The sequence below is a fragment of the Nanorana parkeri genome, unplaced genomic scaffold, assembly GCF_000935625.1.
Source record: "Nanorana parkeri isolate BGI_ZX_2015 unplaced genomic scaffold, ASM93562v1 scaffold21, whole genome shotgun sequence".
In the NCBI taxonomy this organism is placed as follows: Eukaryota; Metazoa; Chordata; class Amphibia; order Anura; family Dicroglossidae; genus Nanorana; species Nanorana parkeri.
Genome location: NW_017306289.1, coordinates 1,243,671 through 1,263,635, shown reverse-complemented (window position 1 = coordinate 1,263,635; position 19,965 = coordinate 1,243,671). Strand labels below are relative to the sequence as shown.

Below are 19,965 nucleotides of genomic sequence, written 5' to 3'. Positions count from 1 at the left end.
CTGCAATAGAATAGGCAACTTAAAATGTGCTTAAAGAAGAACTCTGGGCAAAACTTATTAACCCTTGCAGTGGGGTTTACCCCCTCACTGCAAGGGTTAACAGCTTCTTTTTGTCTAGGTGCTAATACAATTTTATATACATCAGTTATACTCATCTGAACCGCAGAGCCAGCTTGGCCTTAGATCACACTCCTTCCGGCCTCTTTCCTCCTCCGCTGCAGAGGTCTAAGACCCTGTCTTATACACGGTGTATAGACGCGAGGACACAAAGGAACATTCCAATGTTGCAGTGTAGGAGGAGAGAGGCTTCAGGGACTAGAGAAGCAGGGAGCAGGCTCAGCAGTTTGGGCGAATATAACTTTTTTTTAGCAAAATTGAGCAGTTAACCCTGCATGTCATTTTAGCATGCATTGAAGTGTATTTCCACTTTTCAGCCAAATTGGGATAACACCTATTTTATTATGTATTCCATCTACATTGCACATGATTAAAAATCATTAAAAATCACTGTGTACCTTTTTAAGTGGTTTTTTTTTTTTTGCTTAAAAATCCTACTTAGATTCCCCCATATATCATTTTAAGGCGGGTCTTAGGTTTACTCCAATTTAGTCTGTCTGTACTATGCTGGCAGATTTTATTATCGGTAATAAAATAGATTTGCACTCTGTCTGCCCTATCAAAAGGGTTAAAAGACTTAGAAGTATAGAATGTTAATGATAGGAAGCTCAGAGTAGTTTGGAATCTGCACAAAGGCCTTCACCAAAGAAACATCTAAAAAGTCAGAAGGATTTTTAGGTATGCTGTGTGAATAGGAACACATAAGCATACTTTGGCTTTTCTTGAATTTGACTGCAAAAATGGGAATACACTTTAAAATGTATTTATACTCTTAACAATTAACTTCTCTTATTTGCTCCCTTATTGTCTGTTAAATATATTAACATAGAAATAAGGTATCACTGTTTGATGAGCAAACACATACCTAGAGGTCCTGTCAGAAACCCATTACTGTTTCAGTTAACACTACAAAGTGTACAGGACAACACTATCAGGCCAGCGAAGTTCACATAGAAATGATAGAACATCTCTCCCCTAAGTTTTAATGAGGTGAAGGAGGTGTTTTGTAATCCTCACACACTTTCTTTTCTAGTATGACAACGCTTCTCGTCAATAGTTACTTTACAGTGAGCAAGTGTTGTCACCCTAAGACAGAAGTGTGTCACTGGCAGGATAACCAGGTGAAAATAGGGGAGAAAAATTCTGATGAAAACTAATGCCGCCGCCGCCACCACATCCAAGAGCTGGTAAAATATACTCAATTTTAGTTTTTGGGTTTAGATTTGATTTAAACGCTAATTAGCACATACTGCAGCTTGATGAATTAGGACCACTATGTTCCAGAACAGGAATGTTATTAGTAGCTTCTTTTTATGTCTTGCATTTAGATTTAGTGATCCTTTACGGTTATATTTTTACATTTTAAATAGCTCAAATAACCTTCTCAAGTTAGCAGATATATTATATTATGCAACATTTACAAAAAAACATTATGCACCAGAGCCACCATTTTTATATACAACCGTTTCCATTTCCTAAACCTATGCTGTTAGAAAAAAAAACAAAAAAGAAATCCAGCATACATCATAGTAAATTTTAGAATATGACCCAGGCCCGGGCAGTCAGTGAAGCTGAGAATATCTTCTTACAGAAGAAAGGCACCATGGTATACAATGTTACATAAAATATAAAAACTTTATCTCTACAAATAAACTCTCTCTTATATATTTCAGAATTTGGTAAAGCCAGTTAACCTGTAAAAAAAAAGAAAAAAGTTAAAAATCCCTCTGCTTATATACTTTTTTCTTCTTCTAAAGCTTTGAAAAAAACAACATATTTACATAAAACCGAAAAAAAAAAACCCCAATCCTGTACCGCCAACTTCCTGCTTCATATACTGAAACAGTAATTTAACTAAAATGTAACTGTGCAAATAGAAAATATAAATAGAGTCTTTTTAAGATATATATAAATTTATAAAAAAGTTGTTTCTTGCATATCCCCGTTGCCCGTGGTCCTAATTACCATCTCTGGTAAAATGCTGCTTGAGCTTTGGTTGGAGTCTTTGGGAATACTTAGATCTGACGGCACTATGGAAGAGTCTTTGGATGTGTCCTGAACACTAAGAGAGAGCTGCTTTGGCCTTCCAGAATCCTTAAACAAAGGAGTGGATGTAATCCAGTTTACCAATCCAATGTCATACTGATCCTTCCTTGGATCCCACTGCAACATCTCATCTACACACAAGGCTTCCATAGAAGTGTCACGGGGGTAAGAATTGGCACTTGCCCCCACTTGGTCTTTTATCTTAACAGAAAAAGAAGGATCTGGACTGGTATAGTATGCTTTTTCAGGTGATCCTTTAACTGGATTAGCAAAGCATAGCATTTGAGTCTCTTTCTCTTGGTCCACAATGGTTTCTGCTTGGTTTCTTCCAAGATGAAAATCACTAACCGTTGATATGGTAGTACTGATTTGTTTTTCTGGCACAGGTGCACTGTGGGAATGTAACCTGTTTACAATACGAGTGAGGCATTCTGGATGAGCTTTTAGCACTTGACGACCAACCTGTACGTGTGTTGGAAACATTGTTCCTTGGATGGACTTGTACAAAAACCTAAAATTAAAGTGAAGTAAAGTCATAAGTATATAAAAGCAGCAATGCAAATACAGGAAGTAACATTGTACTCATGTTGCTAAGATTCCAATGCAGAAGAGGAGTATCACTACTATAGGGCTCATTTTAACAGAGAGCGGATAATAAAGATAAGAAAAGAATTTTACAGATAAGTAAAAAATCGTAAGTCTTAGACCCCGAGTTATTTACAACCTTACAACCTTCAGGTTATTGGATACTGGCAAGGGGAAAAGGCTGCGCAGAGAGCCTCTATATAACCCCTCTCTCCCTCAACAAGCGTCAGTTTTGTAGAGTGAGCTTTAACAGGAAAGGGAGGAACCTTATCCTTCAAACTTTGGGCCTGAATGACGACCTGTCTAATCCACCTAGCAGTAGAATGAGAAGCAGGGAGCCCCCTGTGTGATCCCTCAGGAAGGTCAGAGGAAATCTGACACTGAAAGGAGGCAGTAGAAGAAAGGTAAACTCAAGAGATGTATATCCCCATACAGAGCGTGGAGAGAAGTTTCCTTTGGATGTTTTGGAGCAGCACACAAGAAAGGAACAATAACATCCTTGTTAAGGTAGAAGAAAATAACCTTTACGGAGAGGAGGCCTTAAGCTGGCCATACACTAGTAGATCTTCGAACCAACTTTTGTACGAAAGATCTTTACCACCCGATAATGCCATCACACACTTGATGAATCTCAATTGAAATTTCCTTTAATTTTAAAGGAGAATTATGGGGAAAGTGACAGTCTTCTCCATAATTAGAGCCGGTGTGCGACACTGAAACTGTCACATGTTGGCTCTAATGATCGAATACCGCCATTCACGGAGTTCTCGATCTTCTCCCTGCAGAGAGCGCTGACCCATCAGTCAGCGCTGACTGGAGTGACGGACATGGCTGGCTCTACCTCTAGAGAGGCAAAGCCAGCTGTCAATCAGGTGGCGGGGTGGATCCCAATAATATTGTCGGCATCAGACCCGGCTACAGCGCAGCTCTGTGCTGTCAGCATATACTGAGTAATAGCTCACTATATGCAGAGTTTTCCGTCACAGGAGGACATAGTATGTCTTCCTGCGATCTTAAAGAGAACTATGGGCAAAAAAGGTTGGCCCATAGTTCTCTTCTAACGTTCAATTTTGAAATGAATGGAGATTTGCAAATGAAAACCACATCCAGTAAGTGCCCATTCACACTGGGCATTTAATCGCGCGATTTCTGTCACGATATCCCGCAAATTTGCTGCGCAATATCGCGATTAGTCGCCGTCCAATGATTTTCAATGGAGCTGTTCTGTTGAACAGCTCCATGTCACTCGTCGCGGTCGCTTGTGCGGGATGCCTTCCAACTTGATCCTGCAGACAGACAAGGGGGATGCCGCTGTGGACCATGGCTTTGAGCCTGAATAGTACCCTTACTATATGTGATGTACTAGGTGCAAAGGTGAGCACCAATGCAGGATCCAGTGCCCAAAGCAATATTACAGGCAGTCCCTGCATCTTCTTCCAGTTGGGGTGTGGGTATGGTCCTCTAATCCAATCTGGAATGCTGCTAAAATGTAGTGCCCCCATCGGCTACAAAGCAGATAGGAAACCAAAAACTTGCTAGAAGAATCGTGTAGCAACAAGAGCATGTAAGAATGAGGCATGTCTCTCTCAAAGACATGTCCATCACCTAAGGGCACTAGCAAAAAAATGGAGGCATGCTGAAAGAGCTACAAGTTATATGGGGGTTATCTCTGCAGCCTTTTCCTTTTGCCAGTGTCCAGTCACCTAAGGTGGCATGTAACCCATTGTCTAAGATTTAAAGGGCCTGTGTTCTGTACTATACGATTAAGAAATTGTTATTCCACAGTATTCTGCATTGCCTGCATTTTACAGCTCATTGATAAAATCCAGGCAATGCAATGTAGAGCTGCAGTGCCCCATATAATGTTCTCTGCTTAACTCAGCAGACAGCTGTGTGACTGGTGGGTGGAGAGCTGACCATAAGACTATCAGGTTACCATCCACTCATTTGCTTCAGACTGCTAAAGCCAGTGTAGCGCAATGACCATTTGTGCTCTATAAATATGTTTTTGTTTTTTTTAAACAATGTGCTGTTTTGTTTACATCCAAAATCTAGGCACACGTGCCCTTGTGTATAGATAAAAACATTGTGCCTATAGGATTGCGATATTTGCAATGCTAGCTGATTGCTTTAAAACTCTGATCCTTCAGTTGTGGTGAAACTACAAATCCCATTATGCAACTGCCTCCAGGAGTCATGCCTATGGATGTCAGCCTTGCAATGCCTAATGGAAATTGTAATTGTATCATAGCTGGAGGGCCACAGTTTGTCAACCCCTGCTTTAGAGTTAAAAGAAAAGCTTGCATGTAGACAAACCTTTAAAAGTCAATACTTGTAAAATAAATGCCTAGAACAAGTATGAGCCAAAGGAGTCCGACAATTCAGCCAACATTCCTTCTTCGATACCTTACAGGTCAAGTACTGAAACATTACATTATTCTAAAACTCCAAGCAAACCGCTTAATTTCTGGTTAAAACACCTGTTTTAACTGTTTGACCTGCCAAAGGATTTGTTATTTTGGGCAGCCACTAGTGATAAACACCTCTGCTAGTCAGGATGATCACTCTGCTACTGCCTGGGTCAGCTTCCTATGCAATAGTTTTCAATATCCCATCTGCGAGATCTCCCAGTCACATGTCTCCAGCTTCATTCTCCATACATCAAAATATGTGAAATACCAAAGGGGTAGTCTGTATACCACTAGTAATAAGCAAAGCAAATATTTCAGCTTTACACAAATACCCAGTTTCGGTTTTCCCACCAGCTTCAAGTCTCTTGGGGAACATGGAATGTCAATGCTATAGTCACAAAGAATGATTCATCAGAATTTACATTCAAAGTCTTATATGGCAGTATGAAAATAAATTACAACTACAGAACTTCAAAATAAATAAGACAACCTCTGTGTAAGGCAACATGAAAGGGAAAATGAACAAAGGAAAAAAAAAACCACAATGTAAAATACCTGGGTAATAAAGCAGCAATGGGTGACAACATACAAATTAAATAAAACAAAGGATTGGTGAGGAGTCTCTGCATGGTCCAGTAGGGGTTTGATGGAGGGTTGCATGTTGGACAGGATGAATTGTAAATCATAGCCACAGAAAAAAACAGAAGGATGCTGAACACAATCGTGGACACATTGATCCAAGTCTGGAAACATAAAAGGTATCAGTTAAGTTGCCATCATTAATAAAAAAAACCCATAGAAAACCTACTGCTAAGGGTGCAGATCAATGGAAGCAATCTGCAAAGGCAGGCATATATACCAACAATGAAGGGCTTGCTTAGGCTTGCCCATTCACACTTACAAATCTTATACAGCTTAGCAAAGCCAAAGAAGTTTTAACATGTGTTACCATTACATATAAACTAAACTGTACAGAATTTAGAATGCATTTGCATACATAGCTGCAGTTTACAATGCCAGCTCTACAAGCAGCACTGAACGTTTAACTATCCAAAGACGTAAGCAATTCCATTGTTCGATATTCTAAAGCCATTTTTATCATGGCAGCTGAACTAGGGAAGAGTGTATGGGCTCACAGTCTGCAAAGAGCTTGGGTAAGTTACTACGAGGCTGCAGTACACATTGTGAATCCCTTAATTTTAAAAAGTAAACAAGCTCCAAGACAACTTTTCTAAGTTCTGAGACAAGGTAAAAAAGCATTATGTCACTTAAAGTGACACTAAACTCAGGAGTTTAACCTTAAAAGGAGAACTATGGGGTCAGGGCTTTTCCCCATAGTTCTCCTAAGTGTAGCGGGAGGACACAAACTAGCGTCCTTCCGTCACCCAAAGCTCAGTATATCGCGAGCTGTGGGGGGGGAAAATCCCTGCAGGGAGCCATGAGTGATAGTCATGGCTCTCTGCACGGATAGATCGAGAAGTGAGCGCGAGACGGTATGTGTTCGCTCACTTCCCGATCTACTGAGCCGACCTGTGACAGTTTCATTGTCACAGGTCGGCTAGAACTATGAGGCTGAGCGATTTTCACTCGCCTCATAGTTCTCCTTTAAAAATACATTCTAGTACCTTAACTATTTAACAATACTGTATCTTATTTTTGCATCTCTAGATCCTCAAATCATCTTTGAATTCCTGCCGACACTGTCCATCCTTCTGAAGGGTGGCTACTTTTGTTCTCCAGGTCCCTGTATCCATAGCCACTGCTCCAAGCTTGCTCCCGTGATAAACTATAACTTCCTTACAAATGAGTAAACTAAACATGAGATTGTAGTCCATCACAGGAGTGATCTTGGAGCGGTGACTACTTTACAACACACACAGGGACCATGGGGAACAAAAGTAGTCACCCTCCAGAAGGAAGGACAGCGTCAGCATGAATTCAGAGATTATTGGAGGATCTGCAGCTGAGTGATACACAAATAAGATACATTTTTGTTAATAGTTAAGGTACTTTACTTTTCATATTAAAATGACACTAAGCTCAGGAGTTAAATCTTAAAAATGAGTTATTTTTTCTTAAATCTTAAAAATTAGGCTCTGTTCACACATAGGCGTATCGAATATGTGCGTTTTTACCGCGATTCGTGGTAAAAAAATGCGCGACATACACGCGTTTCCAAGGGCTACTTGGCTGTATCCCAATGGAAACGCACAACAAAAACGCTGCAAAAGAAGCTCATGTACCTTTTCAGGCATAGGCCGTTTTGTAGCGCGTTCAGACGGGCTGAAATACGGCAAGGTGTGAACCATACCCATAGAAAACAATTGGATTTTCATGTTTGAGCGTTTTGTAGAGCGTTCGTAGAGCGTTGAACGCGCTACAAAACGTACAGGTGCGAACCAGGCCTAACTCATTTTTAAGATTTAACTCCTGAGCTTAGTGTCATTTTAATATGAAAACCTCTTAAAGAAAGTAATGTAATGAAAATCAATAGAAAGTACATAGCAAGCCCTTAAAGGGGAAATTTATTATTTTGTTTTCTTAGATAAAATGATTCACATGCATTGTGTTAACTTAACTTGAGAGCGCCAGAGGTGGCATTTAGCAGGTTTCTGTCTTTAAAGCCAAAATATATATACACATATATGCCTTCCCTGGATTTACCCCCCCCATACCAATAAATGCTAACAAATTTAAAAAAACATTCCATTTAAATTAACTTTATTATAGACATTACTTCCCTATGCAATGCAGGCAGCACATTTGCTGGTGAGGGCACACAGGGTGCTGTACATAGCTTCCTGAAGACTTCACAGTACCCTGCTTCAGTAATCTTCTCAAAAGTCCTCAGCCCTAATGCAAGCTGTGGACTGGCTTTTGGGAGGGGCTATGCACATATGAGGCCTTCAGGCTGTGTTAGCTGAAGTTGGCCTTTAACTTGTCTTTAATCCATTAAAAATATATGTATGCCTAAAACTACCCTTTCCAAGGAGGAACAATGCTGCTCTGCAATTTGACTGCACTACAAAGAGCATTTTCTTACCCAGGTTTTGGTCTCAATTCCCAAATGCAACATAATGGTGAAAAGAGCACAAGTGACTATAGGTGTTCCCCAAGTGAACAAATCAATATCAGAGTCGTAGAAAGTCTGTAAAATAAAAAGGGTACATGTAAATGGAGTGAACACGGGGCCTGTGACAAACAAGTTTTATATATAAACAAATGCAGACAACTTACAAAATATGGGATGAAAAAGCATACAAGGCTTTGGTAGAAAGCATCAATCATGTTCCGCCAAAACATATGTGGCTTGTACTCCTATACAGAAAGATACACAACAGGGTTAGCACTTTAAGGAAATTAACAGTTTTCAATCCTAGCCTAAAATCCTTTGCATTCAGTCTCAACTCTACCGCTGCATAGACACAAAATGTTAAAAGGCAACAGGTAGTGACTCATCAGTGATAATGACACATTATAATCAGCTGACATTCTGTTTCTTTGCATACAGTCATATCTCTAGCATGTTGAGTTTTTCCATGTGAATACCCAGTGTAACTGGAGTGGACATGACTGTCAGCTGAAGTCAAGCTTTTGTATGTGTGAAAAGACGACAGCTTTTAGTCACACAGCACATTAAAAAGGCACTTGACATACAAGACCCCATTCTTCAAGCACAGCCACTTGCATAGAACTGTATGTAAGGGAAGAGACACTGGTACAGTAAAATAGCACCTATGCTTAATGTGTGAGGTTGTCATGAATGGAAAGGAAAAATATGGTCCTAAAAAGTAAAGATCTCAATTAGAAAAAAAATTAATAAATCAGTCTTTCTGGTTAGCTATGCTTTTTTTCTTTTCTGTATAAAAACGCTTAATTCTGTCCTAACATTATCAAATTGGATTTGTGCTAACAAATTATTTTTGTTCAATGACATTCATTGAAGACCATAAGAAAATAGGCTAAAGGTATCTGGGAAAACATTGACTGTTCAGCTTTGAAAGGCTGTGTCATATTGCTATTCTGTAATGGGTATCTGCCCTGTATGGTGTAAGCCCAACAAAACTGCAGCACAAACTAGCAAAAGTATAGCTGCTGACCAGAGCAATCAAGTTCATACACTGGTAAATGAAAACAAGGAACGAAATAGGTTTCTATGGGCACAGCCCCACTCTTGTTCCAATTTCCATTACTATGGTTCTGAGCAGAGCAGGAGGAAGAATTAAGTAAAATAATTGCTAATTTTATATACTTCGTTAATACAGTGGTACTTGGGTTCACGAACTTAATTGGTTCCACGATCCTGGTCGCGAACCGAATCACATTTTCCCATAGGGTTCAATGTAAATAAGGTTAATCCGTTCTGAACCATATTGAAAAAGAAAACAATTTTAACCACAGACCCATAGTCATCACCTCGTGCAGCCATTCCATGAACAATTGCCTTGTGACCCAAGCTTTCGCGTTGGCCCTCCCCATGACAGGCAGTCTGGCCTTGTTCACATTCTGTTCCTTGAATGAACAGTAGTGGCTTAATCTTCAGATCGGCACTTGCGTTCGCACACAGCAAAAGGGTCAATCTGTCCAATGGGCTTGTGCCCCGGCAGTGCCTTTTCCTCCTGCGTGATATAGGTTCTGTTCAGCAGGTTCTTCCAAAAGAGCCCTGTTTCGTCGCAGTTGGAACACTTGAGCGACGTATCCTTCTGCCTTCATGAAGGCAAAGTCTTTCTTGTAGGCTTCTCAGCGGCCTTGTCACAACTGGAAGCCTCACCATGTCTTATCACACTGTGGATGCCACTTCTCTTGCAAAATGTTTCAAACCACCCTCTACTGGCTTTACATTCATCACTAGATGAACATGTGGAGGGGTTTTGCTGCAGCAAATCACTGTGCAATTTCCTGGCTTTTTCACAGGTCATAGCTTCACTAACACTATCACCTGCCAGCCGTTTCTCATTCTACCACACTAACAGAAGTTTTTCCACCTCTTCCAGTACTTGTGCCCTCTGCTTGGTTAACATGGTTACTCCTTTTGCCACATCGGCTGCTTTGATGGCATCTTTATTCTTCAAAATAGTCTAGATGGTCGACTTCGTCATCTTGTACTCCGAGGCCAAATCAGTCACACGAATACCACGATCATGCTTTTCTACCATTTTCTTCTTTAATTCAATGGTTATTTTCTTTGAAAACTTTGTTACCATTCTTACTCTGCACGTTCTTGTTACCTTCATTATTGCGCTGCACGTTCTTGTTACCTTCATTATTGCGCTGCATGTTCTTGTTACCTTCATTATTGCGCTGCACGTTCTTGTTACCTTCATTATTGCGCTGCACTTCCTTTTTACCACCATTCTTGCCACCTTCAATAACGCTCTGAACATTCTTGTCACCTTCAATAACGCTCTGAACATTCTTGTCACCTTCATTAACGCTCTGCACATCCTTGTCACCTTCATTAAGGCTCTGCACATCCTTGTCACCTTCATTAACGCTCTGCACATCCTTGTCACCTTCATTAACGCTCTGCACATTCTTCTCACCTTCATTAACATTCTGCACGTTCTTGTCACCTCTCTGCGCTTTCAAGAACCGGGGTACCACTGTAGTTTAGTTTAGAAAGCATATGTAAAAGCAACTAATATACTGCATCTTACCAATTTTTTTTTTTTTTTCAAGGCAATGGAATTGGAACCATAGCCTTGTAAAGGGGCTGTAATGCCAGTGATCACTAGCACTCACAAGTAACATGTTCCCAGTCTCTGTCTCCAGCATCATATCTCCAGTTCTAACAGCACTTCCAATGATAATCTCCTGAAGGATGTCTTCAGTCTGAAGGTCTACTGCAACATTATATATACCCAACACTGTACAATGTCAGAGGCCACAAATAAGGCCCCCTATGCTTCCTGGGTTGACCACCATTGGTTTGAGCCAACCCTGCAAGATCTGCTGGCAATGAAATGTTATTGCGTCATAGTGAAATAATATAGGTGAGCAACTTAGTTACCTTCATACTTGGTCCACTCCTGTAGAGCTCAGGGACAGCAATCAACATGTCAGCAGGAAGGTCTTTGTCAAGAATCCCGGTAACAAGTTGTGGAATGGATGAAAACATCAAGTTAAAAAAGATCAAATACCACTGGTCGATCATGGCTGATCCAGAGAAGCCACAAAAAAACTGGTACCAAAACAGAAGGGCCACAAACATCTAGAAATAAAAGAAAACATTTTACTTTAACACAAAGAAAACAAAGCACACATTACTACAACCAGAGCAGGTTAGAACGTGTGATAGTTGGTTCTTGTATAAATCTGGAAGAGACATAAAATTGTAAACCAGGCCATGTGAATGATCCCATGAACAGTGTAAAGCAGTTACAGTGCAGTATATAAATACCATTAATACATGGTTCATAATTATTTACATACATGATAGTGATGCTGAAGTGGACATGCCATAGCAATAAAACAGACAAAACATTTCTACGAGTACCATTATATATGGGTACAGGGCACCTATAATTGATTGATGGTTTACTTCCAGTCAAATTGGGATAAAACCTATTTTATATTTGTTACATCATGTTCTCATTCACAGATGGTTTAAAAATTGCTGCTTATATTTGACTTGCTCTTTCTGAATGAAAAGGTTTCCTCTGTGGGATGGAGAGATTAATGTTTACCATAATTAACCCCGTTTCAACTGTGCTGAAAAAGCTCATATCAGTTGTAAACCAAATCTGAACACAGTTAACAAAAGGGTTGATTTAGAAGCCCTGTATGTTAATACAGGAAGCTTAAAGTGTCCCTATCCTTTCTGTGGGGACAGCCTGTCTCTTTTAAAACAGTAGAGAGAAGCTTGAAGTCTGTCCAAAGGCCTGCTCTACAGAGGCATCTAAAAGATAAGAAATATGTTACACCTCCTTCCTGGCCAGGCCATTTTTCAGTATTCAGCGCTGCGGTACTTTGACATTTATTCAAGCAACGCTGTACTGAAATACATTTTATACCACTTTTTGGGGACACATAGAGCTTTCTTTTGGTGGTATTTAATCACCACTGGGGTTTTTTTTTTACTCTATTAAAAATGTTGGGCCAAAAAAACCCCAGTTTTTCCTACATTATAATATGAAACACTTATTACACAACTTTTTGGTAAAATATAAAAAAACGGGGTCATGTCAGTTAAATAGACACCAAACATGTTAGGACACTGAGCGGCACAAAATACAAGCGATCGGGCAGCTCTACAGCCAGATGTTTACAATTTTGAAAGCTTCCCGCTGGTGCGCGCCACCTTGGGAACATTTTAAACGCCCGTTCCCATTTAGGAAGTGGTTAATTAAAATATTTTTAGGTGTGTTGTGTGACAACACAATTTGAGTGGGATTTTCTCAAATTTGACTGCAAAAGTGGAAATTTAAACTTAAAAAGCAATGTCACAAACATTTTATATGACCACTAAATACTGATGAGAACCTTGTTTTTTCCAGTTACAAAACAGAGTGTTCTGCTAGGTGATGCAGAAGCCCAAGCAGGTCACTTAAATTTATGCTCGGATACTTTGGCATTACTATTGTAGATATTATAAACTAAAAATATATGCATAAGCCAAAGACTATCCTGCAGCTTCCAATCCTCGTGATCTATGACTAAAAGACCGATACATACACAGGAGTTTGTGGAACAAATAACCTTTCCTGAAGTCACCGGTTAGAAAAAGAACAGAACTGTTATTAAACAACCTGTACCTCAGTATTTTTTACTTACAGCATTCTTATAGAAGAAGTATAAAACCATATTGGCCAGTCGAGAATAGCACCATCGACCATGAACAAGAAGCAGCTTTTCCAAAAATCGAAATCTAGGAATAGCAAAGTCACTGGCCATCACCGCCTGTAAGGAAAGAAGAACTTTTAAAAAAAGTGGTCTACATGTATATGTGTTGGAGCCAAGCCCTGCCCAGCCCAAGAACCTTCCCTTTAGTTACTTCCCTCTATGTAATCTAAACATCAGGGGTTAGAGATTACGGATTTGAAATCCAAGCTATGAGTTGAAATGTCTCTTTTGCCTATCCGAACACTCATTCAGATATGACCCTTTCCCTTCCTGCATCATGTCTTCGCACAGATAAACTGCACCAGTTTATAATACACAAAGCTCAGTGTAATATGTTGCCACTTTACGGAAAATGTACAGTAATATGTGGCTATAGAACTAAATTGTCTGGTCTGCTGGTTGATTCTATTGCCTTGATGTTTTGGAGATAGTTTTCCTTTAAAACTCTGTTTCAGCATTTTAAAGTACATTCTCATGAGTTACATTAGCCTGTGACTTGAATTTCTGATTTTATAATGGCAAAGTAACCCAACATTCCGATGAATTGCCCTCTATTAACAAAAAAACCCCCAGGAATTATGTCTTATTTGTAAAAATCCTTTTCTTGGAGTACACCATGGACACAGAGAATTATATTATTTAACCACTGGGTTAGGCAGCTAGCTTCAGGTGATCGGACACAAGTCAATCAAAGCTGTAGAACAGACTTGCATAACTCCTCCCACTCGCAGCCTGTGTGGGTGGATCATAGATGCAGGAGGGACCAAAACTACAGTTTGTAGACCTTGGCCATGACACTTTGAACCCAGGCATTGCAAATGTCCTGAGTCCAGTGTGTCAAGAAATCTGACCAACATGGCCCCACTTGTAAAAGAAGGAGCACCCCTTCATTGTGAGGAAGGCTTGCTCCCAGTCTTGGCAAGCCTAGCGTCTGAACAGTGATGACTGCTTGAGCTTGGGACCGGATGCCTGGGACAGACTAAAGGAACTTTACCTAATGGAGGAAGTAAAAGCCTGTGCCTTCTTGATGTAAGGAGGAATCTGCCAGTCCATCAACACAAATAAAACTGTCCACAAGAAAAAGTTGGAAGAGATTAAGAACTTCAGGGTCTATTAAAATGAATTCAGGGTTCCAACCCAGAGCTTTGGACTAGGGCTGCAACAATCGATTTAAATCGATAAGAATCCTTGCCAATGATTCTCATTATTGATTAGTTGATTTGATTAGTTGATTCTGCTTGTTTCATGGGCTCCGAGTCCCCTCCGATTCCCGCTGCTCCCAGCAGGGATGGGAGGGGACACAGACCCCTGCAGCTGGTGGCCACCAGTGAGAGCTCTATACCTCAATCTCGCACCAGCCTCACCTGCCATTCTGCTCCCCATTCTCCTCCTCACTGGGAGCCGCTGCATGCTGCGGTCTGTGTCCCCTTTGATCCTTGCTGCTCTCTTCGCCTGTATCGGCAGATGCAGCAGGGATCGAAGGGGACACAGACTGCTGCTCCTCCATGCCCCCTCTTGGATAGGGTAGCTGCTGTCCGTGCTGCAGTGGCTTCAGCAGCTTAGTAAAGTTGCTAGAAGAGTTTTCAGTGAAGAAAAAAAAGTGAAGAGTCAGAAAAGGGTATACTTCTTCCAAAGCAGAGCAAAGATGTCCATCTAAGGGCACCAGAAACAACAGGCAGGCTGGGAGTGGTTATAAAGGGCTGTCTTATGGCGTTGACTGATTTGCCAGTGTCTAATCACCTGTAGCTGCATAACCCAGTGGTTAAAGAAGTTTACTTCCTGTATCCTGCACAGGCAGGAACATAGCTGGAAGATCAGCAAAACATACAAGCCCCTAACCTTACTACATACCTATATTTCTGTCCTATGCTGTATCCATCCACACATGACTACCTCACCCTGCACTCCCAGGTTAGGTAAGCAGCCAACAGCATGTTAATGGGAACCCACGGAAGGTTTTTTTTTTTCCATGGTGCAATTAGATGTAAAATCTGTAATGTGTATACTAGCATATAACTGGAAGCCAGTCTGATCTGCTGGGTTTAGAATTTGCTCTGGTAGGTATAATGGAGTACAAACAGAAACCAATTTGCTTTACTTAGTACAATACAAAGTGCAAATAGAGGTTAATTCAATTTTCTACAAATTCAATGTCTACAGCCATAAAAGGTCTTTTTTGTGTCACTCCTTTTTTGAAGAATAAAAAACAAATTGTTTTTACAACTCTTGTAAAGTCTGTGTGTGTTTAGTGCCACCAAGGGAAACTAAATTGATTGCATAAAAGGAATTAGATGGAGCCATCTATAGCAACTATATAGAAAAGTAATGTATGGGCTATGCATTTGTTAAACGAATGGGCTAGAACTAACTTTTAGCTATGGATTTTCAGCAACATACACCATGATTAATAAAAAAACAAAAATTCTTACAAGATAGATTTTTCATAAAGAAAGCAAGCATGAACGTAAAATTGTTCTGGCTTACTAATCCGCTGCATTGAATGGCAGTAATACATTTTAGAATTGTTTCTGTATAAAAGCGCAGGAAAAAAACTGAAAGCACATTCCCTTTATTCATAATGTATATCTAATTAAATTTGTATCTATTTAAACAATAACTGCACTTTCACCAACATTATGCATCTGTAGCTGTCTCTGCAGCTTATGAAAAATACCAATATGATGATGGGGGCAAACTTTACTACAAATAAACTGTTTGCAGCAGCTTGGCCTGTGTTGATATCCATCTGGACACCACTAGAGGGTACTGTCTAAGACAGAAAATCTACTGGGCACAGAGCTCAATGAGTAACCCATCTCCTGGGAGCAAACTTTGCAGAGCACACAGGATGTATTACAAGGCTATTTGCACATGATACACAATGTTTTCACTATCTATTCTGTGGTAGACACTTTACTATAATTACTCAGCCCAAAACAACTTACATCCAGGAGGCTGAAGACAGCTTTCTTGAAGCACGAGTTCTCTTCGATAAAATTAACACATTTTTTTTAGCGACCACTAGGACAAGTACAGTTTTAGTGGAAGTGCTGTTGTATTAAGTAAAAGTGACTCAAATGCAGCCTGTTATAAATCGTATATAGATAGAAACATTTGTGTGACATTTTTTATGTGTTTGAGCCAAATCCGTTCACATCTGGAAAATGCCCAACATGCTACAGGGCATACATAGCCAGTTTAACAGCATTTTATTCAGAATTAAACCGAATGAGAGCTACTCTCACAGGGATTCACTTTTTAATACAGACTGCAATATCCTGCTGTAGCCTCCAACCCTTTTCTATTTGTGAATCTGTTACAATGAACGACTGCATACAGTAAGGCTGCATCATCAAATAGACGGCATAGTGTTTTTGCAGATTTCTTTGTCGTCTACATGGATTAAAATGTCTACTCTTGTACACCAGATCTCCAGATGAGTTCTCCTGGCACACAGATATGCAGGAAGTGTTAAGGAAAAACCTGGAGGCCGCCATTGCTTTATTCTTAATCCACATGCTAGTCACCTGGCTGTCAACCTTGATTTCCTTCCTTTAATAATTATGAGGACTTCTAAATTAATGGATATGGTACCATGATGGTATTAAAGCCAGCGAGGCAAAAGCCTATGGTTTTGCTTGAGCTGACTGATTAAATCAAAGCACAACCCTTTAAACTGCTGGGAAATGAGCCCCATAGAAGTCAATGGGGATGTACTGTACAGGTGCGGGATTTCAACAACCAAGACCAGGCTCGTTGGAACTTAGTAAGTATTCATCAATGCAAGGGGAGGGAGGCAACGGTCATGTCACCTTAAAAAGGCCTAACGCATAAGTGCACTTTGTTTTAAAGTGCAGTTTTCCTTTAATCTGAACATAAGAGCTGCAATAAAATACACTAACATATTGGTACAATGTATCAACCATTACACACTTACACTTGGAACCACTGCCAGCACTCAAACAACAAAAGACTGGGACCCAACGTGTAAAATTCCCATGTGGGTGCTAGTAATTACACTGGCCTGAGCAAGCACACGGGGGGGAGGGGCTGGGGGGCAGTTTAATTCAGAATATATCATAGAACTTTAAAAGCACAGGACGTATCCCACTTATGCCAATTTCTTGGGGGAAATGTGCAACTTAATTACAGATGGACATAGTTCTGCAGACAGACTACATGCAGTGTTTTGGACTTGGTTCCAAATTTAGATCGGATCAAAAGTTCCATACTTATATCTGCCGCCTTACACAGTAGCTTACCAAGTTCCAAGAAACCTATTATAGCACTAAAAACTTCTAAACTGGGAAAAAAGGCAGGAACAATATCTTCCCTTCAGTAATGCAGACCATAAAAATTACACGTAACTTTAGTATATTTCATTTCACCATAATAGTTATGAAAAACGCAAACAAAAAGAAATACAATATACCTGCATTCCTTCCTGCCCAGAAATTCCAACACCAACATCAGCCACCTGAATCATGCTAACATCATTGGTCCCATCTCCTGTAAAATCACATAATACATATTACAGGATATGAAATTCTACATCTTGGCAGGCATCCAAAAAGACTGCATATATCATTAGTCTTCTAACCCGATAGGGTATGCACTTCAAAATACAGACCCCATTTTTGGGTGTTTTGTTTCCCATATTTCCCACAATGTCCTGTTCCTACCTCAAGAACAGGAACTGATAGTTTTTTATTATAGACATATTCACAACAATTAAAAACACACCTCAGGGTGAAAACTAGTACTTTTGTGTATACCAAGTACTAATTAGATTGCAGCAGATACATACATTCAAGCTTACTGTATAAATGGGCTTGTTTTGGATAGAAATGCCTTGAGTGTCATGGCTAATATGCTGTTGAAAACCCATAACAGCAGCAAGTTGTGCAGACAGGTTTTATTTTCTATAGCTCCAAAGCTTGGTTGAGCATTTGAATCTTATCACTGAATCACTGAATATAAACCATCTAGAGGCCTCATTTAACAGTACCAGGGTTTAAGTGAACAAAATTCTATTTACAGTTTGATAATCTAACACAACCATTTTTGAAAACTCCACTGTATAGTGGTTACAGTTTTAAACACTGCAGACCAAACATCTGCACATGCATTACAAATAGCAAAGAAACCCCACAAACAACGTACCTACTGCTAGTGTCATAGCTTTGAGTTTATCTCGAACAAGTTTCACCACCATACTCTTCTGAAGGGGTGTAGAGCGACAGCAGAGCACAGAGCGACATTGCCGAGCAAGCGAAATAAATGTATCTGCCTGGGTTATATCTAGTGCAAAGGCTAGTGTTTTCCCATCAATCACTAGTCCAAGATTCTGTTTCGTTAGTGAAGACCATTGGTGTTTATTATGAATGGAAGCAAACTCTACTTTCCCAGCAGCTTGTTTTGTTGAGTCATTAGAAATCTTGGACTCCACATAGTGCAAACACTGTTTGAGCAAAGCAGCACAGGCTTCCTAAAGGGAAAGGAGAGACAAAATTGACAATTACATTTAAGGAGGCATAATACTTCCAGGCAGTCTAGCATTAAAAAAACAAATATAATAAAACACATCCGCCCCCCCCCCCTCCCCCGCCCCCCATCAGTTGCTGATCTCCTTCCAGATGAGTGCTAGACAGACATCCAGTGGTAAAATACTGGAGTTACATTACGCAAAAGGTGCACTAGGGTAACTATACTAGGGGGTCTATTTATAATGCATTATGCATAGGTATTCGTCCAGCAAAACTGCATGTACATTTGTTCTGTGTGAATTAGGGAGCTGGTGTGAGACTGGGGCAAAATCAAATGTTCTTAAGGCTACTGATATTCATATGGTTCCAGTCAAACTGGCAGCATTAATGCAGTAGGGGTGTTCAATTATTTATTTTTCAATAGAAATAAGAAAAGAGGGAAGAAATATACTAATCTACTACCAAGCACACGCCAGATTAAAAAAAATAAAATTGACTGGCTGTTACAGAATTTACTGAGCTTTTATGCTTAGATTGTGTAGTCTCCCAAGCCCAGGAACATTGTGACATTAGATTATAAATATTCTACACCAGACCGATATCATACTCTTAAAAATGTGGTAGGGATTGGAGTTCCCTATGTTTGCTACATCCAATTTAGCAGTGGCTTCGTTCACACCTAGGCATATTGCATATGCGCGACCGTCGCGCGTTTTTTTACCGCGATTCGCGGTAAAAAAGTCGCACGACCGTCGCGCGTTTTCCGAAGGCTACTTGGCTGTATCCCAATGGAAACGCGCAACAAAACGGCCCAAAGTAGTACCTGTACCTTTTCAGGCGTGGGCTGTTTTGTAGCGCGTTAGGGACGGGCGGAAATACACCAAGGTGGGAACGAGACCATTGAATACAATGGGATTGATATATTTCTGAGCATTTTGTAGAGCGTTCGTCGAGCGTAGAACGCGCTACAAAATGTTCAGGTGTGAACGAGGGCTAAGAATACACAACTCCCTATACTCTGCTACTGCAGCTGTGAACTTGTTTTAACCCCTTGGCGCCTGGACTATCAGACATGACCAAAGGACTCAAAGGTTTAAACTGCGAAACACCTTAAAGTATGCGGTCTAATAAAGAACAGTTTTCTACCATTTCCTTTAACCCTTTTGCTGCCAAGCCCTCCGGAACATTTTTCAAATCAGCTGGCCAAGTCATTTTTGCATTTTTTGCAATTTTTTCCCCATTGATTTGATTTTCAACTGCTGGGTTGCTAGCGTTTGTAAAAGACCCCCCAAACCATATATTTTCTGAAAGCGCAGGCCCGGTAGAATAAAAATATGGCGATACTAAATTTTTAGGCCCTGCGATAATTTGCGCAAATGTTTCTCAAATTAACTGCCTCCGGGCCGGCCGTAGTAAAAAAACGGCCGGCCAGGAGCTCTCTAGATCTGAGCGGGCGTCTCTAGACGTCCGCTCAGACA

At 40.3% G+C, this 19,965-nt stretch overlaps 1 protein-coding gene across 1 annotated transcript in view; it reads right to left on the bottom strand.

The window, feature by feature from the left end:
• Positions 1-19,965, bottom strand: part of ATP10A (ATPase phospholipid transporting 10A (putative)) — a 123,903-nt gene that overhangs the window by 8,727 nt on the left and 95,211 nt on the right. The window contains exons 14-21 of the mRNA XM_018563400.1: positions 18,165-18,489; positions 17,434-17,510; positions 12,933-13,058; positions 11,170-11,370; positions 8,397-8,477; positions 8,203-8,307; positions 5,715-5,902; positions 1,581-2,674 (exon numbers count right to left, since the gene is read on the bottom strand). Of these exons, the coding sequence (XP_018418902.1) occupies positions 2,032-2,674; positions 5,715-5,902; positions 8,203-8,307; positions 8,397-8,477; positions 11,170-11,370; positions 12,933-13,058; positions 17,434-17,510; positions 18,165-18,489 (1,746 nt within the window). The 3' untranslated portion in view covers positions 1,581-2,031. The remainder of the gene's footprint in view (positions 1-1,580; positions 2,675-5,714; positions 5,903-8,202; positions 8,308-8,396; positions 8,478-11,169; positions 11,371-12,932; positions 13,059-17,433; positions 17,511-18,164; positions 18,490-19,965) is intronic.